Below are 22387 nucleotides of genomic sequence, written 5' to 3'. Positions count from 1 at the left end.
TATTTGGTTTATTTTTCTGAAAGCTAGCTAATTATTTTTTTACCACTTCATAAGCGGCCAAGATACCTGGACAGAAGAGAGCCAACTGATGCTGAACAAAAAAAATTCAATATAATATTTTAAAAATAAATCAGTTGCTGAATAAACAAATGAAAAATAGACAAGTTTGAGCATCCTTGAAAGGCAACATTAAAGAAAGGTAATTGGGAGAAAAATCACTGAAATTATCAAGCAGCCTGTGGTAGCAGACAGGCTGCTCATCTCTGGAGTTGAGCAATTACCTCCTTTATTTCTTTTTCTTCCAACATTTAACTTCTTCTATGTGAAAGGCCCTGAATCAAGATTTAGGGATGCAAAAACAAGAGGTCCCTTGTGTAGCAGAGAAGAAAAAAATATATAAAGTACCAGTAACAAAATACGTTAGGCAGGGTTTCTCAACCTTGGGATCACTGACATTTTGGGCCAAAAAAGTTGTTGTAAGAGTGCTGTCCTGTGCACTGTAGGATGGTTGGCAACGTTTCTGTCCTCTACCAACTAGGTGCCAGGATCATCCCTTCCCCTCATGGACTGTGACAACGAAGAATCCCAGACACTGCCAAATGTTCCCTGAGAGGTAAAAATAACCCCTGGTTGAGAACCCTGTGTGAGAGGTACATACAGATGCTACAGAACTGACTGCAAAAAAATAGGCATGGATCAGATGGTAGGGTGGTAGAGTCAAGGAAGGAGTCCCCAGAGGTGTTGGAACTTAGCTGGATTTCAAAGGGGCCCACCAAGTGACTAACAGGGAGGAGAGGGCAGGCAGAGTGAGGAATTATAAGGGAGAATGAAGAAAGAGAAGATTAAAGAGGTGGACATGGGACAGACTTGAAATGGCAGGCCATGAGGTATAACCTATATTCTGAAAGTTATATGAAAATATCAAGGTAAAAAGAACTTGACGACTGATTAGACTGAGGTGTTGGAGAACACAGAAAGACTCAAACAGAGGCCTAGATTTCTGGCTTGGGAGCCTGGTAAGATTACTGATGCCATTTTGAGTCAAGAAATACAATGCTAAAAGGAAAAGAGGCGTCAGTTGGAGGGCAAACAGAAAGTCAGATTATTTGTTTGGGATATGCAGAATTTGTTTGGGATATGCTAATGGGGCGAGGAGATATTCCATAGGTAGCTACATAGGACTAGAGACGAATGCCGGTGTCACTAGCATAAAGGTAGAAGCTAGAATCAAGGATGTGGCCATGTTTAACCATTGTGACAACTGGGAATGGAGTGAACCTGGAGAACACTAAATGGAGGAAGAGATGCCAAGGAAGAAAAAAGTAGGCAGTAGCACCTAGACAGCTGGGACGAAAACCTAGAGTGTACTGTCACAGAAGACAAAAAATGAGTTCAAGAAAGTGAGAGAGGTTAGCAGTGCCAAATGGCACGGAGAATACATAGAGGGAAAGAAAGTGCATTATGTTTAGTCATATAAAGACTATTCAGAGTTGCTGGGGTTTTTTTGTTTGTTTTGTTTTTGTTTTTTTAAGACAGAGTCTCGCTCTGTCGCTGAGGCTGGAGTGCAGTGGCACGAACTCAGCTCACTGCAACCTCCACCTCCTAGGTTCAAGTGATTCTCCTGCCTCAGCCTCCCGAGTAGCTGGGATTACAGGTGCAGGCCACCACACCCGGCCAATTTTTGTATTTTTTTTCAGTAAAGACGGGGTTTTATCATGTTGGCCAGGCTGGTCTGGAACTCATGACCTCAAGTGATCCGCCCATCTCAGCCTTCCAAAGTGCTGGGATTACAGGCGTGAGACACCACGCCTGACCTCTACTCAGTTTCATTGAGATTTTTTTTAAAGGGCGGAAGGCCAACCGCTGTGGCTCATGCCTGTAATCCCGGCACTTTGGGAGGCAAAGGTTGGGGGGCGGGGGAATAGCTTGTGCTCAAGAGTTCGAGATCAGCCTGGGCAACACTTCGAGATCCCCGTCTCTACCAAAAATACAAAAATCAGCCAGGTGTGGTGGCGGGTGCCTATAGTTCCAGCTACTCAGGAGGCTGAGGTGGGAGGATCGGAAGATGGAGGCTACAGTGGGCGGTAATGGCCTCAGAGCACTCCAGCCTTGGACAAAAAAAAAAAAAAAAAAAAAAAAAGGAGGGGGGAATGAAATGAGTTAAGCAAATGAAATTAGAGTACATTTGCCTTTGATAATGTAAGACCTGTTCTTGAGCACAGTCTGGGGGAAGAGGAACAAAGTAAAAGATACAGGAAAAAGGATGAGTGATGGGGCAAAGTCTCCAAAAAGGTGGAAGAAGATTCAAAGCTTGAGGGAGAGGGGAGAGAAGGTGGAAGGGAAGTAGACGGAATTAGAAAAATATTTGTTTAGGACAGTGAAAAATACCTCACTAAGAAGAGACAGCTGCAGATGCAGATAGGTCTTCTGACCCGTAGCCTCAACAACTAAATTAGGTTTAAGCTTCTTTCAGGCAGTGTCCATGTTGGATCATACATGTACATCTCATTCAAAACCAAAACTGGTACAACACTTCGTCGGGGACTCAAATAAATGAATAAAAGCGCAACAAGTCAGTCAGATACTAACGGGTGCTAGATGCTTTTCCATTTCACCCATCACCGCTGCTGCTCAAGCAGGCCCAAAAACTCTCCCAGGGACCCTGCGATGGGGCAGGGGTGCGAGCCAGCAATCAGAAACTTCCAGCGCTTGGGGTATCACTTTCACACGCGCTGTCCGGCGAACGCCGCACACCCACGCCGCAAGGGGGCGGGTCCCACCGCCGTCTTTGCGGGAGGGCGGCTCTGCCTTCCCGAGCACTGCAAATCGCCCAATACCCCGGGCAGCAGGGTGGAGGGTCCGTCCGCAAAGCAGAGCGCGTAGGCCCGTGTTGCCAGGGCGAGCCCCTCCGGGAACGCGCACCCCGGGACGCCGCTACCCTGGACACCGACGCGCCGCCTCAACGTGCGCCTCCACCGCTAGCCCTAGCCCGCCCCGCCTCACCGCTACCCATAACCGCTACCTCTCCTCCCACCGGCCACCCCAAGGATTTCCTGCGCTGCTCCGGGCAGCGAGGACCGCAACGCCCGCTCACCTGACCAGGCCGTAACCCGCCGCACTGCAGCCCAGTCAGCCCCGCAGTGACTCACGCAGAGCCCCGCCTCCTGCGCTTTCCCACAAGTCCCCGCGGCCTCGCCCCGCCCCCTTTAGCCTGGGCTTGAGCGCGCGCAGGAAGTAAGCTTCGTGACTTCCTTCTCAGGATGGAACCAGCTTGGTGGCTTGAGGGTATGTAAAAGCAATATCTGAGCCTTCTGCCTCCTTCCAATATGACTAAACTTAATAGGGGATAACCCAAAAACTGCAGGGTCATCCTGATTTTCTGATCTCCAAAACAATAAAACCTTGACTATTTCGTTGGACTCCCTTCAAACAGTTTAAGCTCTAATATTTACCTTGCTAATGTCTAACGATTTGTCTGACCTTTGTGAGTATAACCATGTGAGAAAGTTACTGTTTTTCCACCATGAACAGACTACTGTCAACTGGTAATCCTGGTAATTTTAGGGTATTTTTGTTTTTCTTGAAGTACTGGTATTTGGCAAACTAGTCCTTCCGTCTAACTCCCTTGCATCTTTTGCAAGTAAACTCCTTTCCTGAGTGAATCTATCTCTGAGTCTGTCTTTGACATGTGCCAGTGTTACACTCTGTCTTTAGATATGCCCTGACTTATCTTCTTTTCTCGCTCAAACCACATAATAATCAGAGGTAGCTTAATGAATATAGAGTCAAAGTGAGAAAAGTTAATCAAACGGTTTTGATGGTCATCATCACCTAATTCTGAGGCTCTTGCTGTCCCACAAAACCTGTGCCTGCAATGACAGCCTTCTCTGCTGTGAGCTCAGACCTAGGCCACCTTAAGTTCTTTCCTAGATTCCATGCAGACCTCCCCACTTCTATTGGCAGTTATCGTCAAATGGATTTCAACAAAATGTGTAAATCATGCCTTTCTTTTATGTCTCTTCATCTACTCCAGTCATCTCAGTTGAACTTACCATTAATACCTGAATAGTTATTTTCAAAGAGACAAACCTTTTTATGTGTTTTATATGTTGAAATTGTAATGGTCAGTGGAAATAAACAGGAGTGTTTATTATTGCAACATTAAAATGCTGCAATTAATGATTGTAAATGCTATTAATTTTAATATCCAAAACAATTATTGGGATCTTTCAAATAGTTGAAGAGTCTGACAGTTAATGTAAATCTTAAGAAAGGAAGTATTAGCTAAGTAACTTTAGGAAGAAAATGAACCTTGGAACTTCCTGTTATGGAGATACTATGTTAAGTTTGGTTGCATGTGTCAGAAAGCCCAAAATAAGAGTGGCTTAAACATGAAAGATTATTTCTCTTTCATATAAGACTGAATATAAGCAATCCAGGACCAGTGTGACAGTTCCAGTGTGAGACCCAGGCTCCTTCCTGGCTGCTCTGTGATCTTCAGCACATGGCTTTCATTCATGGTTCAAGCTGGCCGCTCAAGCTCCCACGATCTTGTCTGAAATCCCGTCAGCAGCAAAGGGCAAGAGTGGGAATAACGGTACCCCCTGCCCATTAAGAATACTTCCTTTTGCATGCTATTGGTAAGGACATAGACACACGCCTACTTCCAGTTGCAAGGGAGGTCAAGAGTCTGTACTCTTGACAGTCATTTGTGTACCTAAAAACTAAGAGTTCAATGAATAAGGAAGAAGAGGAGAGCAGACACTGAGGGGTAACCAGCAGCCTCTGTAAGGGGTCTTAATAAATATTCTTTAAAAAATAATGAATGAATAAGTGAGAAATCCAGGCTCTAGTATTCATAATGAATGAATACTAGAAATCCAGGCTCACTACAACATAAGGAAAAGGGTTGAATTTGCAATCCTGATTCTGCTACTGACTAAGAATGTGACTTAATCTGAGCCTCAGTTGTCTAGGTAAAATTAAAGTGGTGAAGATAAAAATACCCACCAGATTGAGAAAATGAATATAAAAGGACTACTTAGCACAGCTTGGGACATGGTAACAGCTTAACAAATGTTAGTTCTTACCCTTCTCTCCTGCAAAGCTAAAGCCCAGACCCTGGAATACAGTACTCTCTCATACATTTCTGTCTTTCTGTCTCCTACTGGACTACCTGGAAGACCTGAAGAGGCCTATGAAGAGCACAAGTACTGGGCACCAGTAGGTGAAGGTTAAGGCTGATAGCAGGGATAGTAAATTGCCTCTCTCAGTATAAAATTAAATCTGTATGAGACAATTATTACTATAAGAAAGACTAGCATGTTATTTCACATTCCTTATCTCACAACAATGGTAATATTATCCCCATTTGACTGGTGAGGAAACAATCTGAATAAGTAAGAAATTTGCTCATATGGCCAGTAAGCAACAGAGCCTGGCTAGGTACCTGGGCAACATGACTTCAGAGCCTGTACCTGTTACCCCTGTGCTCTGCTGACTCACTGTCTTGCCCATTGACTGTGAACATCCCTGGGAAAGGGCAGGACACAGCCCTGTTTCATCCATCTGCAGTCTATAAACTTGCCAGAGGTATCCCTTCATATCTGACTATTTTCTAGCATTGTGGCTTGAGCAATCTGTTTACAGATAAGAAGTCTTTTTCTGTATCTCTTTAGCATCTCCTCTTCCTCCAGTGTAGTCAACCTCTGCAACCACAGAAGCTACATCCAGAAATGTCCTTATACTCCTGTGTATGTGATCAAGGGAACTGGTTATTGGGGATGGGGACCACCAATCTCCATTTACCCCCTGCCTCACTATCTGTATGCAATGCTCCTTCCACTCTTCATATTACAGAATTCTCTTCCCCTCTTGGCTAGAGAGACTTAGTGAGTCAACAGGGACTTCACCCAGATACTGCATTCTGCAAGCCATTCTGAAAAAACGCTAGAGCAAAAGTATCATTCCCAGCCCTGCTCCAGGGAAAAGGCAGGGAGACAGACAGTGGAGGGAGGCCATATACAAAGAAGACACTCATTTCAAGTTTTCTTCCATGACTTTAATTGGAAACTTGAACCTTCTAAACTGTAGTTCACACCCGGCTCTGTGGTACAGCATTTAGTTCTCAGTGGGGTTGGGGGACAAATGCATAATTGAGGTTAAAATAGGGAACCACAGTCTCTCTGGTCTCCTAGAGTTACTCTAATTATGCCTGCTGGATAAGCCTTAAAATAATTATGTTAATGACACCAAGCTGTGGGTTCCTTCTTTTTCTGATGCTGAATCTTCCTCCTATGAGAACTCTTTCAAAAATAACATTGGGGATCAAAATACAAGTCTGCGGCTGCACTAAACATCCACAAGTGGGAAACTTCTTGATGCAGATACTGAGCTGGACACAAAAACACTCAGGCCTGGAGAAGGCCACCCCACCCTCAGCCCATTCACTGCACCAACCTATTACCCTTCTCCATTCAGCATTGGAGTTCTCCCCGACTCTGTTCTGAGAGGATCTAACGCTGGAAAAAAACAAAGGCCCTTGCTTGATTACTGTGGCCTTACTTCTTTGAGGATTGCAACACAGGGCTGAGTTGTAGTTTACAGAGCTGTGTATAATAACAGCCATTATAGTAATCTTGAATTTCTATCAGCTGTTCTTCCTAAGAACAATTGAAAACACTATCACAGTAAAAATATCAGGGTTTGCCCTTTCACCAACCCCGAAAAGAGGAAAGTGGGGAAACCCCTTCCCTTTACATTAAAGGGAAGCATGAGGCCTGGGGAGGTCAAAGGACTTCTTCCTAGTTACCCCACACATCAGGGCAGAGAGCTATGGAGGGCTCCTACCTTCTCTGCCTGGACTCTGTTTCTTAGTCTACATTGCCAAAATTCTAGAGGATAAAGGTTTGACTGTTTATCCAATTTTTCTAATTTGTACATTTTATCTCTTTCCCATGTGGGCACTTTGGGATTTAGGAATGCTTCTCATTGCTTTAAGATTTGGTGATCCCTCCCAGTCCTCTCCCTCTTCTCTCTAGTCCGGAGAAGATAGCACTTCAGTCTTGCAAGAGCCCTCATACCCCTTTCTGGCCCAAAGTTCTATTAGGCGGAAGACACTATGTAGGCTGTGGCGATGTGCTTCTTGCCATTCCCGTAGGTGGACTTGTCCCAGGTATATGTCCGGACGGCTAACGGATATCCTCCCAGGCTTAACTGGCACCTGTGGGGAAAGATCCTGAAATCAGAGGGGCTCCCCACTTCACCCTGCCTCTCCCTGGACTGGAAGGATCAAGCCCAACCTAAGCAGAAGGGCTCCGTTCTGCTTAAACAGCCTGAAAGACAGAGCTGGCACTGCTTTCTTCAGCAGCTGCCTCCAGCTCCCCATGTGCAAGGAGCCATTTCAAAATCTTTGCCTTATTTCTTGTCTTCTTAAAGAATGCTGTTCCTCATCTTTCCCAGAGCAGTATTCCAAAATCCCAGATTCTAGAGGTGAAATCCTCAGAAATTAAATGTTTGCTTAGGGTTTCAGAAGTGGGAGAACTTAATGTGTCCGAATGTTAGAGAACATGAAGCCCCGTGGTTCCTAGTGGTACTTTCTGGGGCTCTAGGTTCCCCTAAGTAGCCTCAGAGCACAAATAAAGAGGCTGAGAGCCCCAGGACAACTCCATTTCTATTTCATATATTAAGGTCCTATGTAAGATTTCACTTTGAGGGGATGAAGGGAGATAGTTTTGCTGCTAAGATGAAGTTTGGCAGCCACCAAACCAATCCAGAAACTTAATTGTTCAAGCAAGAGAACTGAGGCCCAAAGCACAGATTTGTCCAAACCCTCTCAGCCTCTTTGTGGCAGAGTCCAAGTCTCTTGACTCTGTGCTGGCTGAGGACAGCCTGCAGCCCCAGCCTGCTCCCCAGGCCTGGCTGGCCCCGTCCTTACACTTTGCCTGGCCTGGCGATGAAGCACAGGGAGTAGAGTGCAAACTCAAACTCAGGGCTGCTGCCGATGAAAGCGGAGCCCACTTCCTTATAGTAGCCGTCCCAGTTGAACTGCATTGCCAGTACGTCGGGGTAAGAATCCCACTGTGGAGGGAAGGGCAGAAAAGGGGGTCTGGTGAGTGCCACAGAGTGGAGTAGAACAGATGCCCAATGGCAACAGTCAGACAGTATTTGTTGAGGGTCCATTAGGGGCCTGTGTGAACCTTCCAGGGAGACTGGATTCTTTAAATAGAGGAGCCAGTCTGCCTTGCTAAGGTGTCTGAGCCCACCCAGACCCTCTGCCTGGAGCTGCTAGTGCACATCTACCAGGAAGGCCAAAATCACTATCCATAGGATCCATCTCTGGGTATCAAGGACATCACTATTCCCAATGGCCCTCACACATGGAAGAGAAGGATAGTTTACTACCCCCAAATTATTTCCTGGTACCAGGCAGCAAAGGTTTCTGTCTTATAAAGTGTATGAAGTTTAGCTCAGACTAGCCAGGCTGAAATTTTCAGCCACATTCTAAGGAAGCTGAGGCAGGGAGTAATTGCATATCTTTGTTCTTCCCTCTGAGAATCCTCCCCAGGCTCCAGGCTCCCACCCAAATATTGTGCCTCCTGCCTCCTGTCCCTTGCAGTTAAGCCTTCACTGTTTGGAAGGGAATTCCAGTGTCCCGGCTGGCTAAACTGGCTGTCCAGCAGGTGAGGACATCATAGTCACAATTGCCTGGGGTTGCCCCATGAAAGTCAGGCTGAGAGACAAGTCTGACTGGAATGCAGAGTGAGAGCAGGACATCTGGGCGCTGACAAGGCTTTTCCAGGTCGTGTACTCACAGGCCCATCGTAGATGTGACTGTAATAGTCAACCAGACCCTCCTTCTCCTCCAGGTAGAAGCGGATCCAGTTATGGAAGCCAGTGACCTTGCCTTTTTTGACCTCACCTATAATAAAGAGTCCAAGATGGATAATCTGGGCTCCTTCCCCACCCTCTCCTCCAATCCCCTTTCTCCACCCCATGCCAAGGCTTCCCCCTTCTCCAGTCTCTGACTTCTAGCTGCTTGGCCCCTTGCTCTGAGCCCCCAGAGTCTCTCACAGTCCTATCTCTCACCTCAGGAAGGCACCCCTTCTGGCTCAAGCCCTTGGGAGAATCCTTCCTTCTGGTGATCCTGATGACCTCTCTCAGCCATTACTCCAGCAGCAAGCCAGGCTTGGTGGGAGTTTTATGGGGTAGAACAGCGGGGAACAGACCATGGCCCTCTTGGAAAGCAGCTGGCCAGGCTCTGGAAGCAAAGGACTGTTCAGAGGTAGGCAAACTTGCTCCCAGACACGTGTCTTGCCCTAGATGTGCTCCCTGGGGAGCCCCAGCATCTGGTCTTCTTTCCCCCTTAGGTACTCCAGAAAAGACTGTTTCTCAGAATGGCTCCTCAGACACCCCCCTCCCCCGGCCATCTGGGTGGGGGAGAATGCATGGGTCCCTCCATGCTAGCTGGCCGGACTGCTGATTAATCCATACCCAGGGCTGCCCTGCTCCTGAGCAAAACCATTCCTCTTCATCCCTCCAACTCTTTCTTTCCAAGAAAAGTGCTCCCACCTGAGAAGACATGTTCAAAGCCACTCGAGTCCCCCTCTTCATTGCCTCTTGAATAGAGCCCAAACCACATGTTCTTCAAGTCATCAATGAACTCTTGTTCTGAGCCATAGCGATCTACAGAGAGTAACACAGAGGGTTTTGGAGAGGGGAGGCAGGGCCAGGTCCTGGGAGCGCTAAACAGAGACCTAAAGAGCTACTTGTTCCACACGTCAAGAAACATGGGGGTTCAATCAACAAATGTGTTCAGCTGTTTATTCAATGATTATCTATGGGATGCCTATTTTGTGCCAGGTCCAGATCTAAAGGCTGAGGATTCAGCTGGGAATAGTGAGGACATAGTCTCTATCTATATTACATTCCAGTGGAGGAGTCAAATAATAAACAAGTAAACAATAAGAAATATGATTTCAAATCGGTGCTGTGAAGCAGAGTAGCCCGTAATGATGGGAAAGGGCTGGCACATTGGGGACAGGAGGCAGGGGGGAGTCTTCTAGAAAGGAAGAACAGAAAGGCCTCCGTGAGAAGGTAGTACTTATCAGAGAGCTGAAGGATAAGGAACTAGCTACACAAAGAAGAAGAACTGGGGGGAAGATTATTCTGTGTAGAGGGAACTGCAAGAGCAAAGGCTCTAGACAGACTTGAGTTTGCTGTTCAAAGAACCAAAAGAAGTAGTGAGGCTGGAGCAGGAGAGGAGAGTGGTAGGGGAGGAGGTTTGAGAAGCAGCCAGGGGTCAGATCCTTCAAGCCATGGCAAGAAGGTCAGATCTCAGGCAAATAGAAATAAAACAAAAAATATTTTAGATTTACTAATTGTTTTCTGTCCATTTAGTGCCATTTTAAGTGCTTTCAATGTAACACTGAATCCTCACATTGAATCTTCACATAAGGTTGATACTAATTATCCCCAACTTAGAAATGAAGAAACTGAGATAGACAAAGTATGAAACTCATGCAAGATCACAGTTAATGAAAGGTGGAGACAGTGCTTGAGTCCACTCAGTCTAGCTCCAGAGACCAATCTCTTTAACAACTCTGTAGCTTCTTGGTAGTGCAGAGCCACTGAAGGATTTTAAGCAAGGGAATTGTATGATAGGAGCATTTCAAAGATCACCCTGGCTGTGTATGTTAAAAAGGCAATGGGGTGGTATGAGTGGAAGCAGAGAGAGACTAGTTTTGAGGCTCATGCTTTGTCCACGTAAGAAGTTGATGGGGCTTAGATAGTGGTATTAACTCCGGAGGAGGAGAGAGAAGCAGTAGGCCCAGGACATATTTTGAAGTGGGAGTGATGGACGTTACTTTACTGATGGAGGAGATGGGAGTAGGGAACTTTGAGGTAAAGAGAACAATTAAATCTAATTACTAGGCTTTTGGCCTGAGCAACCGGATGGGTTACGTTGCCATTTATGAAATGGGGAAGACCCAGAGAGGAGCAGGTAAGGAGGAAGAGATGGGAACCAAAAATTCTTTCTACACTAAGTTCTGTGTGAATATCAGTTAGATAGCTAAGTGGAGTTGTTGAAAAGGCCCTTGGGAAAGTTCAGGGCTGGAGATTTCAATGAGGGAACCATCAAAGATTGACTGTTCACTGCCCACAATTTTGTACGGTGAATACAAAAGAAAAACCAGACATATTCCTTCCTTTCAAGGACTTGAAACACATTTGGAAAACAAGACTAAATATACAAAAAATAACAGAGAATGGCTTCACACACTGAATAGCTACCCTTACTGAGCGCGGACTGAGTGCCAGGCTTTCTACTGGGTGCTTTATAAGCAGTCATCCTCAAAAACCCCATTTCAAAGGGAAGCCCCAGAGAGATCAAATAAATTGCCCAGGGTCAAGTCACTAGCAAGTGGCAGAGCCAAGATTTAAACCAAATCTCTCTGACCCAAGGCTATTGTGGACCACACTCCAGACTCTGCAGAGGTGCCGAAAGCCAGAGTGAGCTGGGGCAGGTGCAGCCTTCACAAATGTTGTGGGATATGAACTATTATAGAACTTTAAGGATAAGTGGGATTTGGACAAGGAGAGAGGCGAGGAGAGAGTGAGTAACGGGACAGCCTGGCCTTGGCATCGGAACCCTGAGTTCCAGCCCCAGCTCTGCTTCCAACTCATTTGTGGCCTCAGATAAGTCTAGCCTGTCTGGCCTCCATTTCTCTCATTTGAAAAGCCCTTGCTCAGTCTAGACCTCCAAGATTCTCTTGTGTATTTACTACAAAGAGAACACCAGGGGGCAGCACAAGATTGCAACTTCTTCATAGAGTCGCTCTGTGTCACTGTCACTTTGCCTAAAAACAGTGTCACCAACTCTTAAGGGAGGCAGCAGCTCTGAGCCAAGGCACTCTCAGGGACAACGAGGGAAGACCCAGACAGAGCCACCCCTCAGACAAAGCCCAGCTGCCTGGAGTTTGGGAAAGGAATCTGCAGAACACTAACAAACACAACCCCATGCCAAGAAGTCCTGCGGCCAAAATCTTTTTTGGTCTGACTCTAATGTATCTCTATCTGGAGGCTTTCCAACCACAACTCTTCCCGATAGGACTTCCCTCTCTGAACCTTTGTTGATTTTCTGATGCTGTTTCCCCAGCCAAAAGGTGGACTCAGCCAACCCGATTCCTGGACTTTAGTGCAGGAGGAGGGAGTAGAGTCAGTGACTCTACCTGTCTGAAACATGGCGCTAACTCCTGGATCGCAGAGGCGACTGAGACGTGCCCTGGGTGGGGTTGGGATGTGAGGGGAGGCTCATGCCCAGCAGAGAACCCTGAGACTGTAGCAAAGGGTGGGCATGCATGAGGCAGTTAACATGAAGTCAAAGGTGGGGTGATTTCCAAGCCAGCCAGAGGATGTGTCAGCTCCTGGTTGGGTTCCTAACCTCTCCTTGGCTTCCCCCTGGCCTCATCCCTCATCCCTCCCAGATGTACACTGACCTCCACAGAGTCCCCACCGCCTCCTCACCTGCCCTCCTAACCTTCCCCTCCCCCACCCGCCTGGCTCCCTTCAGACAGACTCATGCACCCTGGGGCCTGGGGGTGCTCACTCACTCTGGTGATGGAGGAAGCTGTAGAGCTCCTTCATGACTGCGGTCTTCATGATCTCTCTGAGGAAGGCGTCCTGTTCGGCCAGCTCCTGGGCACTGAAGTGCTCCCCATGACCTGTCGCCCGCTGGTAGTTGTTGAGGAGATTGATGAAGGCTGCATAGGTGGGCTTGGAGAACAGCTTCTCATTGACATAAGTGAAAAGTCTGGGGGAGGCAGAGGGAAACCCACTGAGAGCCCCAAACACGGGGCAGCAACCCCTCCAGAGACTTCTAGACAAGCCAGGGGCAGGCAGGCGAGGGCTGGCTTCAGGAGCCGAGGGGGCACTTTGGGTACCCTTGAAAGCCACAGGTCACTTTTCTTCTACCTCATGTTTTGGAAGAGCTGTTCTATCCTCAACCTGGCTAATCACAGAAACCCTCCCAACTGGATATCCACAGTCGCTCAAGATGGCTTTGTCTCTAGAGACCTATTTTTTTTCCTGCTCTCCCTTTGATCCTGCCTGACTTGAGGATAAAAGAGCTAAGGCATCAAAAGAAGCAAGGATGGGGGCGAGATTTGGGGGGTAGGAAGAGGAACTGCGGGAACTCACGGCTTTGGGCAGCGATCCCTTTGGTCTCTGGTCTCTGACGGGGAGATGCAGTTTTGGCTATTGAGAATGATATCTTCCTTCTGGGCTTTGTTGGTGTCTGCCCTGTAGATCTTCTCAGAGATGCTCTGAATCTCCTCTTTGGTTATGGCATCACTGCTGTGGGAGAAGCCCTCTGGGAGGAATTAGGAGAGGGGTGGCCTCAGAGCCAGAGGGAAGGGGGGGCGGGCAGGAAATTGTCTGTGTGCATCCCCTCCTGGGCACCTTCAAGAAGCCAGCATGGACAGAGGGGAGCCACAGTTGGACACCCTAGTGGTAGACAGGGGCCCAGAGCCTAAAGGACCTGTAAAATCAGCACAGGCATTGCCCACAGAATGTCCTCGGCCCCTTCCCCCTAGGAGGAGTCTCACATTTGGGCATGCATCAGAATCACCTGGAGGCCCTGGTAGACCAGGAAAGTGAGTCCCACCTCCAGAGTTTCTGATTAAGTAGGCCCAGAGTGAAGCCCCAGAGTCTGCATTTCTAACAAGTTCTCAGACATTGCTGTTGCTGCTGGTCCAGGGACCACACATTGAGAACCTGCTCTAGAGTCCTTCTGTCTCTGCAGCTTAGCTAAGGGAGCAGAAGACTAACCGTGGTCACTACACAGGCTCTCAAAATCCTTGCAGCAGTTCCCAAACTCTTGGCAGCGGGCATTGCAGTGACATTGGTGGTGCTTGTCGAAGGCTTCGTAGCAGCGGCCCTGGCAGGAGGTGGGTGCCGAGTACAAGTCTGAGAGGAGAGGGGAGGTGTGTCCCGGGCTGACCTCTAGAGGTCGCTCTGAACACCCCGCAGGCCGTCCCTCCCTAGCCTGGCTCTCTTGACTCTGCCCAGCAAAGATCTCCAGGGAAGGAAAACAAACAAGCCTAATTCGTGCACACCCTTCACAGTCAGGAAGTCCTTTCTGATGCCGATCTTTACTTTCTGGCATGCTGTTTTTCTAATCTTCCCATTCTAAAAATAAAATCTCTTCCACTTCCCTCTCCAGGCCTCAGGCTCTCTTTCCTAGCTACCCTCCCCCCATAGCCCCCCCAGGCTGGCTGAGCCCCACCAGGCTTCTTCCTGCCCAGGTTCCCAGAGTCCAACAAGCCTGTCATCTGGCTGAGGCCTGTGCCTGGTGCCACTGCCATGGCCGCCCCTCCTTGTCACCCTCATGTCCCTCCTGCTTTATCTTGAGGGCCCCCCTTTGGGGAGGTAGGCTCACTGCTGGTGAGGGCCTCTTCTGTCTCTTCCTCCGGCTGTGGCAATGGCTCTGACTCTTTGTGGTCCTCTGCAGGTAAATAGAAAAATAAAGTCACCAATAACCTGAGAATTCCCCTGCTGCTTGGTTTCTAGTTCTCTGCTCCCCCAGCCTCAGGGGACAAGCAAGGGCACTGGGTGCAAATCCCGACCAGGGGCTGGGGTCCAAAGGACGGGCACCAAATAATGAGGATGAAAACAGAAAATGGAAGATGTTTCCAAGGGAAGACACATTATAGAAAACTTATAAAAAAGGAAAATAATTTCCCCAGGTGACACATCTGGATTGAAAACTCTGATTTTGGTGATGAAAACTCTGATTTAACAAAAGTTGACAGATGAATAGAGCCTTGATGCTGTCCTAATGACAAGGCCCTCACTTAGGAACATCCTGTACCTAGAAAAACTTCTCATCAGAGTTCAGGGTAAATTCTCAGGGCCTCAAGGAATAAGAGCTGTTTCCTGAGATTCCAACTCCCCTTCTTTCTTCGCCCCACTTGGAAATGGCCACAAAGACTGTGTCTAGGGAAAGGGCATGTTCAGAAAAGCACATTCCTATTGCTGCCCCACTCCCTTCACCTGCAAGCTGAGTGATTGTAGCTCAGCTCTGGGCAGAGAAGGGTGGATTTGAGGTTGGCGGTGGTGTGGCAGGGAGAAATGTTCCTGGGGACTCTGAGTTCCTCTCTCATCACACAGTGGAATAATACCCCACCAATCCCCTCCATACACCCAACAAACAATACTGTGACAAAGTGATTCAGAATCTACTAGTGAGTTTGCTGAAAAGTTATTACCATCAGAACTACCAGTCAAGTTATTCTTCAGTCAGCAAACATCTTCTGATCACTTACTATGTGTCAGGCTGTGTTCTAAGTGCTGGCAATCCGTGCACTCTGACTCCCAGTTGTGAAAACATGCTCACTGAAGCCACGTTAGGTAATGATGTCACAAAGCAGAAGATCATTAATCTGGGAGTTGACAACATTGGAAGCACCTAAACAATTTGATTATTCATACATTATGTTTTTCAAGTATTCATTTAAAACTATGCAGTTAAAGGTGGCGCATGTCCTGTTCTAATTGGTGGGCTGGAAATGACGGTATGGAGATGTTGTGCCATGTGGTCCCTTCACTAGAGGAAGAGTGGTATGAATCGTGTCCGTCACTGTGATGACACCATGCAGTCTTCCTGGCGGTACACGAGTTGTGAGAGTTTGCTACCATTTTTACATTTTTGTGATTTAAAGTGTTGAATAACAATTAGTAATGTCATACATACTAAAATATTATTTTTATCATTTTACCCTTTTTTAGAATTTGGTACTTAAACTTTCAAGATATTGTTAATACTGGTAGTTCAGACAGAATTCTAGGTAAATGACATCTACTGTATTTTAAGTTGGGGGCATCCTAGAAAACCTGAGAAAAGTGGTGGCCAAAGTCCTGACCCTGCCTCTGTCTCTCGGTGCTTTCTGTCCAGATCCTTAGAGCCCCTGTCAGCTCTGAACGCTGCTCTGGCCTGCTGGACACCAAGGCCAATGGCCCCTTAGACAGGCTGGACGTGCCTTCGTCTCACAAGGAGGCTCACCAGTACACAGATGTTCGTAGTCTTCGCAGCAGTTCCCATGCCGGAGACACCGGCGGTCACACTGGCAGGCAGCGTCCCGGTTAAATTTCTCATTACATCGAGATGCACAGGATTCCATTTTTCCTATAGTCAGTAAAGGTCACAAACTCAGCTCTATGGAGAACCTGTTCTCCTCCCCAAGGTGCCTCCTACAGGAGGGTTCACAGATCAGGACAGGAGTGTACCTGGCAGGGAAGGGCATTACTCTCTGCAAGGGAGAAGTACATCCACAGCTTCCCGTGCACAACATAAGCCTCCTCCCCACCGCCCAACACCCACCAAATATTTCAAGGCTCATCAAAGAGACCAGGATTACAAACCCAAATAGGCATTTGGGTTAGGCCCAGAACATAAACAAGTAAAGAAGCAGGGTCTGAGGCAGTAGGAAGAAATGGAGACCGTGACAAGCTTGAGAGCAATGCTCCATCTGAAATTCGCAGCTGATGCTCAGCTCCAGCTGATTGTTGCCATGTTGGGATGTGGGCTCAGTGTTGCCAGAGCTCCCATTTTTTTTTTCAAGATAAATCTTCATTTTGATGTGAAATTTTCCAACCATGTAAAACTTTAAGCACATCAAAGAAATAGGTCTGTGAACTGGGTGTGGCCCACAGGCCCCCTTCACCTATCATGTAGATGCTGTACCAGGGATGTCCCCTGCCCTCTGACCTTCCCCGGGCTCTTATCCCATCCCTGTTATGTTCTTTGCTTCTTTGCTCTTCTCTCCCCTTCATCTGTCTTCTCTGTACCCTCTTTCCCCCTGTGTCACATCTTTCTGTTCTTTCCCATCTTTGGAGTACATTCAGATTAATTTATGCTCAGGGTGGGGAATGAGGTGGGTACGGGTGAGAATTGGGCTCTGGCCTAGCATTCTATTGTGTAACCACAGACCACATCCCCCACTGCAGCCAAATGGTTTGCAGAAGCAAGGTTTTGGTCGCAAGGGACGTAAGACAAGACATTTTGAAGGAACAGTGGAAACCCACTATCCACTCTGGGCTTTAAGGGTGATAAGAGTCTTTGTTCGATTTGAGGTTCCTGAGGTTTGGATTTCACGAACGCTGGCTTCAGAGGTCATACTGTGGGTTACAGAGAATGTCAAGATCAGAGTCAGAGTTACCATCGGCATCAGAATTTGTATCAGTGAGGAAACTGAAACCTAATTTGAACCAGGGTTGGGGTTAGTTAGGTTAAGAACTACAGTTAGGATTTGGGCTTGAGTTAAATTAGTTGATAAATTAACAATTTTGTATTGATATTTGGGTAAGGAACAGGAATAGACTTAAGATGACATTCGGGGTTGAGGAATGTGTCAGGATGAGAAAAGATGAATAATCCCTGTTTTGTTTGGGGGCTTGGTTCTGGTTATGATTCAACACAGGTATAGTATCTTAATTTAAGCCTGGAGTGGTTAGAGCTCAAATATTAGAGGTTGGGTTTAGTTACCAGTCCCTAGTATTGGATTCTGGGATTAGGGTTGATACTGTGTCTAATGAGGGACGGCATAGCAGAGAGGTTAAGAACCTAGACTCTGGCACCAAACTGCTTGAGGCTGGAATTCTGGTTCCACTGCTTTCTAGCTATGTGATCTTGGGCAAGTTATTTAAACTTCTGTGCCTTGGTTTTCTTATCTGTAAAAGTGGGATGATAATGGAGCCTATCTCATAGAATATTTATAAGAATTAAATGAGTTAATATGTGTAAAGCACTTAGGACAGCAAGTGACACATAGTAGTACTATAGAAGTATTTGTTAGGTGAATAAACGGTGGCAATATTTCATGCCCATCTTCCAAGTGACAAGTGTTCAGACTGGGTGGAGAAGTCTTTCCTGTGTGGTGGCCCTATTGACACACTTAATCTAGCTGACACTCTCCCAGGGTTTCAACAGGGCCATCCCTTGGGCTGGGTTGTCAGCACATCTGTGTTGCTGGTTTCCTGGCTGACTTCATCACTACAGGTCTGTATTCTTTATATCAGAGAGGCATCGGGTCAAGGTTAACCCAGGTCTTCAGACAACTTCGCATTGTCAGGCCTCCAAGGTGGCCAGGAAGGCAGGTTTCCAGTTCCTAAAAGAGACCAGGCCCAAGGCCACTTGTTCCTTCAGGCCCACAGGAACTCCTCTTGAATGTTAAATGATGCTCCCTTGGAGCCTGAATGCAAAGATCTTAAGGAGAAATTTTCAGCCCATCAGCTCCCTACTCAGTCAGCCTGGCAGTACACCCAGAATCCAAAGGGAGAGAATTCAGGCAAATCAGGGCAATGTTTTTAATGGGCCAAATCAGCAGAGTCCAGGGAAATAATTCACTTCATTCCAGCAGCTGGCACCAGTTGAGAAGGGTTGCAAGCGAGCAGTCAGCTGGACGTGCAGGAGAGCACCCCCGCCGGCCCAAGCTGAGTGGGCTTTTTCATCTCTGCTCAAAAACTTTGTCTCCAGCAAGAGCCCCATGCCAGCACTTTCTCACATTTCTCTGTGCACTTGGTCTGCTTCAAGGTGACCTTGGGATTTGACAGTGGAGGGCAGGGGTGGGAGGAACTTTTCCTCACAGGCACTTTGCCGTGACGTTCTGGGGACACTCTGATGAGTAACTAGTCACCCTAACTCACTCCAGCACCCCCACACTGTGCCATTGACACCAATACTCTTGAGTAAGCCTTGCTCCCCAAGCCAGGTGCCTGAATCACTGCTCTAGTAACCTGTGCCTCTTGTTCCTCTGCCTCACCTCTCTGACTCTCTGCCTTTCTTCATTTGAGTCTTTCCTCTCTTGGGTTCAGATTCTTCCTCCATTCCCTATGAAATGCTCAATTTCTCTGTACTTTCTAAGACTTCAATATGCCAGAACAGCCACTCCCTATCCATAGGCCATCAAGAAAGCTTGGTCCCAAGCCTGGGTGGACACAGTGTCCCTGTACACTGGCGCTCAGCCCCTCTGATGACTGGGACATTCTACATGTCTGTACCTCTCAGAAGGCCCCAGATGCTGTTTCCATGGAGACCTAGTCAACCAAGAAGCCTCACCCCTTGGACTAGCTTCCTGCCTCCATTCACAACCAAAAAAATCAACCAAGGTTCTCCACAGACATCCAGCTCATAAAGGAGGACCTGAGGCTGTCAATGATTCCCTGTGTGATTCATATTCTTGCCTCTCAGTTCTGAGATGTTGGGATAGTATCAACAAGTGCAGAGCCTCTTCTCTGCCACCATAGGAGGCCTCACACACTTGACCTCACTTCCCATCCATCCCACAGACGAAGCAGATACTGCCCTCTGACCCAGCAGCAAGAGCTCCACCTGCACTTCTAAAGCTACTGCTACCTCTGCCCTCAGGGATGTCCTCCCAGGGACCAAATGTCCAGAGTTGCTCTCCTTTCCTAAGGCTGGGATATGCCAAGACTGCTGGCCACCCCTCCACATTAAGCCCCCCCAGGTTCCACTCCCTCTCCACCAGTAGGGCCCAGGCAGAGCTGGTTCCTGGTAAGGCACACTATCTCATCCACAGTTGAGAGGCACAACTTCTTCTTCCAAGGGTTTTCCATTTAAAAATCCCATTAGGGGTCTCCTTTCCACAACCCCATTGGAAATGACCCCAAGTGGAATTTGTCTCAAGAATATTTATAGTCATAATCATAGCGAATTTCCAATTCACTGAGATCTCACTTTGCACCAGGTGCTTCTCATACATTATCTCATTTAATCCTTTCCACAGTCCCATACAGGAGTAACCCAGTGGAAAGATTCTTTCTCCTGTGGGCAGAGGAGGATTCTCCCCACACTCCTCAGCTCAGTCCCTCCCTTGGCAGTCCTTCCCACCCACCCACTAGCTACCAATTAACACATCAGCACCAGCATTTTGCACAGTTACTAAACAAGAACATGGTCCTGTTCCTCTGCCAGTCCCATCCCCTGAACCTCTTATAACTGTGGGCCAGGTCCCTTCTCTATTCTTTAATTCCCCTAACACTGCAACAGAGATCCATTCCTCTGACCCCTGTATAGCCCCAGATAGGACGTGGCCCACCTCCTGGTTAAGGATCCTTCCAGTTTCCTCCTAAGCCTGCCCACCTCCTAAGGCACTACACAAAGTAAGATCACACCCTAGACAACCTCACCTGTCACCGGGCAGTGGAAGGAGTGACCAAGGGCAGCCAGGCCACTAGACCCCATGGAACCCATCCCTAGCTTTATACCATACAGTGGCCCCAGACAACAAAATCTTGGGGAGATCAAAAGTCAGGCTGGACTAAGGGATGTTTGGGGCTGATCCTCCAAGGTGTCAAGAAGGGACTTCCATGAAATCAGACCATCAGCCCTACAACTCTCTCCACATAGTCCAATTCATTCCAGGAACAACACCTGCACCCTCAGACAAGGACAACCCAAAAGAGTTCTGTGGGTTTAGAACAGAGCTTACCCTCCCTTGTCCCATAGCCCTGCCCTCTACCAGTTCCCCAATTCTCTGCTTGTTTAGGCAAGATCCCGCCCTGCCAGCAATCCCATGCCCGCCAGATAGTGACTTACCAGCCCAGGCCAGGCTGCACAGCACGGCCAATACCAGGGGGATGCAGGCCCTCATGGTGCCCAGCTGGAGGCCAAAAAGGGAGTGGCTGTTGTACTTTCACTAGAGTCAGATGAATGTCACAGCTCTCAAATGAGCCTTATTCCTCAAGCTGATCCTTTTAAAGACACCAGGACTTGTAGAGCTGGTGTCTCCAGATCCTTTCAGGAAGAAAAATGGAAGGGAGGGACCCTAGATGGATAGGAGGTGGGGCCCTACAGCTGTTTGAAGCCTGAGGGAAGGTGACTAAGCAGGTAGGTAATGCCAGATGTTAAGAACAGGTAATGCTAGCTGTTTGCAGCTTTAAAAATAGGTCATGCAGGCAGGCACACCAAGATGGGTCCAGTTGGGGGGGTTCTTTGTCCAAATTAGGGACACCCATGGGCTGATCTCTGGGTGATCCCCACCAAACAGACACCTACTTCCAAGTCTCAGACCTGACTTTTCAAGGGGCCACAGGTTGGATTCATCTTCAAATTCCTGGTGCTTAGCATGACACTGGCACACAGTAAGGTGATTGGTTCAAGTTTGACAAGCAGTTTAAGTGCCCAGGCAAGGGTTGGGGTCATTGGACAGAGACATATAGGATGTGTCTGTCAGAACCAGGGCTATTCTTATTACCACCAAGCCCAGCATAGCTAAATCAGCCACATTTAGCTGCGCATGGCTAAATCACCCTAAAATATTATGCAAATGACTCTTACTGAGTCAGCCTCTGGAGTTTAAATGTTTCAGATTCCTTATGAGGCAGGGGAGGGGCAAGAGGCCTCTTAAAGGCAACTGAAGGCCCACTCTTCTTCCCCTGGGAGCCCAGGGTTTTGCTCCCTTCACCCCCACTTACACTCCTCTCCTCAAGAACTCCTCCCCAGTGAGGTTCTTTTGTTTCCAAGTCCAAAAGAAGAGGAACAGCTCCCCGTGACTGTCAAGTTTTCCACGATAATAAGGGTAAAATCTGCAAAGTATGATGCCCTTGCCAGAAAGAGCACTGCATGGGGATTCTCAGCCCTCTCAGAAAAGAAAATATCATATACAAAGGGAAAACTGGTGAACAGTGGAGGCCACTCTATCAGTGATTTTTTTTCCGGAGGTTGGGAGTGGAGCACGTCTTCATCCAGTGTGCTTTAACAGGAGAAGTTTCCTCCTCTCGCTGGTCTTCAGCTTTCTCATCTGAAATGATGGGGTTGGATCTGACAATCCCTTCCAGGTTATCAGATTTTAATCTCGAGGTTTCCTGCCCACACGCCAGGTTGAACAGTTGCTGGTGGGTTTAAGAAAATCCCCCAACCTGTTGCTGTGTAGAGAGGAGTCCAAACATAGGGACTCAGGGGTAGAGAGAAGGACAGGCCTAGGGCAAGCAACCTTTGCAAGAGCTCACACCGTAAGTGCTCTCTCTCTCTATATATATATATATATATTTTTTTTTTTTTTTTTTTTTTTTTTTTTGAGATGGAATCTCTCTGTCGCCCAGGCTGGAGTGCAGCAGTGTGATCTCGGCTCACTGCAACCTCCATTTCCTGGGCTCAAGCAATTCTCATGCCTCAGCCTCCCAAGTAGCTGGGATTATAGGCATGCACCACCACACCTGGCTAACTTTTGTATTTTTAGTAGAGACCGTGTTGGCCAGCCTGATCTCGAACTCTTGACCGCAGGTGATCCACCCACCTTGGCCTCCCAAAGTGCTGGGATTACAGGTGTGAGCCACTGCATCCGGCCGGGAAGCACAACTAAAGAGTGAG

The 22387-nt window shown here is 47.7% G+C and overlaps 2 protein-coding genes across 5 annotated transcripts in view; both read right to left on the bottom strand.

Annotated features, from left to right (window-relative positions):
- The window catches only part of RPAP3 (RNA polymerase II associated protein 3), a 43701-nt gene extending 40490 nt beyond the window's left edge, over window positions 1-3211 (bottom strand). For both annotated transcript variants that reach the window (XM_009180579.4, XM_021922248.2), the window contains exon 1: window positions 3095-3211. The gene's annotated coding sequence lies outside the window, so the exon portion shown is untranslated. The remainder of the gene's footprint in view (window positions 1-3094) is intronic.
- Window positions 3212-6039: 2828 nt separating this feature from the next.
- On the bottom strand, window positions 6040-22038 carry ENDOU (endonuclease, poly(U) specific). 3 transcript variants are annotated; one of them, XM_031661485.1, is made up of 10 exons: window positions 20615-22038; window positions 16061-16183; window positions 14438-14503; window positions 13828-13965; window positions 13198-13369; window positions 12612-12811; window positions 9571-9684; window positions 8814-8920; window positions 7937-8079; window positions 6040-7222 (listed from the first exon to the last, which is right to left on the bottom strand). In XM_031661485.1, exons 1-10 carry the CDS (start codon window positions 20667-20669, stop codon window positions 7105-7107), a joined length of 1236 nt encoding a protein of 411 aa, XP_031517345.1. In that variant the 5' UTR covers window positions 20670-22038; the 3' UTR covers window positions 6040-7104. The 3 variants fall into 3 exon arrangements, with proteins under 3 accessions (XP_031517345.1, XP_021777942.1, XP_009178844.1); XM_021922250.2 differs by lacking the exon at window positions 20615-22038 and having other exon boundaries at window positions 16061-19902; XM_009180580.3 differs by lacking the exons at window positions 16061-16183; window positions 20615-22038 and adding an exon at window positions 15324-15386.
- Window positions 22039-22387: the final 349 nt, after the last annotated feature.

The sequence above is a fragment of the Papio anubis genome, unplaced genomic scaffold (assembly GCF_008728515.1).
Source record: "Papio anubis isolate 15944 unplaced genomic scaffold, Panubis1.0 scaffold173, whole genome shotgun sequence".
Classification (NCBI taxonomy): domain Eukaryota; kingdom Metazoa; phylum Chordata; class Mammalia; order Primates; family Cercopithecidae; genus Papio; species Papio anubis.
The sequence above is the reverse complement of the archived record's forward strand: the minus strand, read 5'-3'. Positions and strand labels throughout refer to the sequence as shown.

Excerpts from the sequence above, each read along its gene's own strand:
- ENDOU (XM_031661485.1), bottom strand. The coding sequence starts at position 20,669 with ATGAGGGCCTGCATCCCCCTGGTATTGGCCGTGCTGTGCAGCCTGGCC. Across the intron at positions 16,184-20,614 it reads GTGCAGCCTGGCCTGGGCTG|GAAAAATGGAATCCTGTGCA; the intron begins GTAAGTCACTAT and ends TACTGACTATAG. Across the intron at positions 14,504-16,060 it reads CTACGAACATCTGTGTACTG|AGGACCACAAAGAGTCAGAG; the intron begins GTGAGCCTCCTT and ends ATTTACCTGCAG.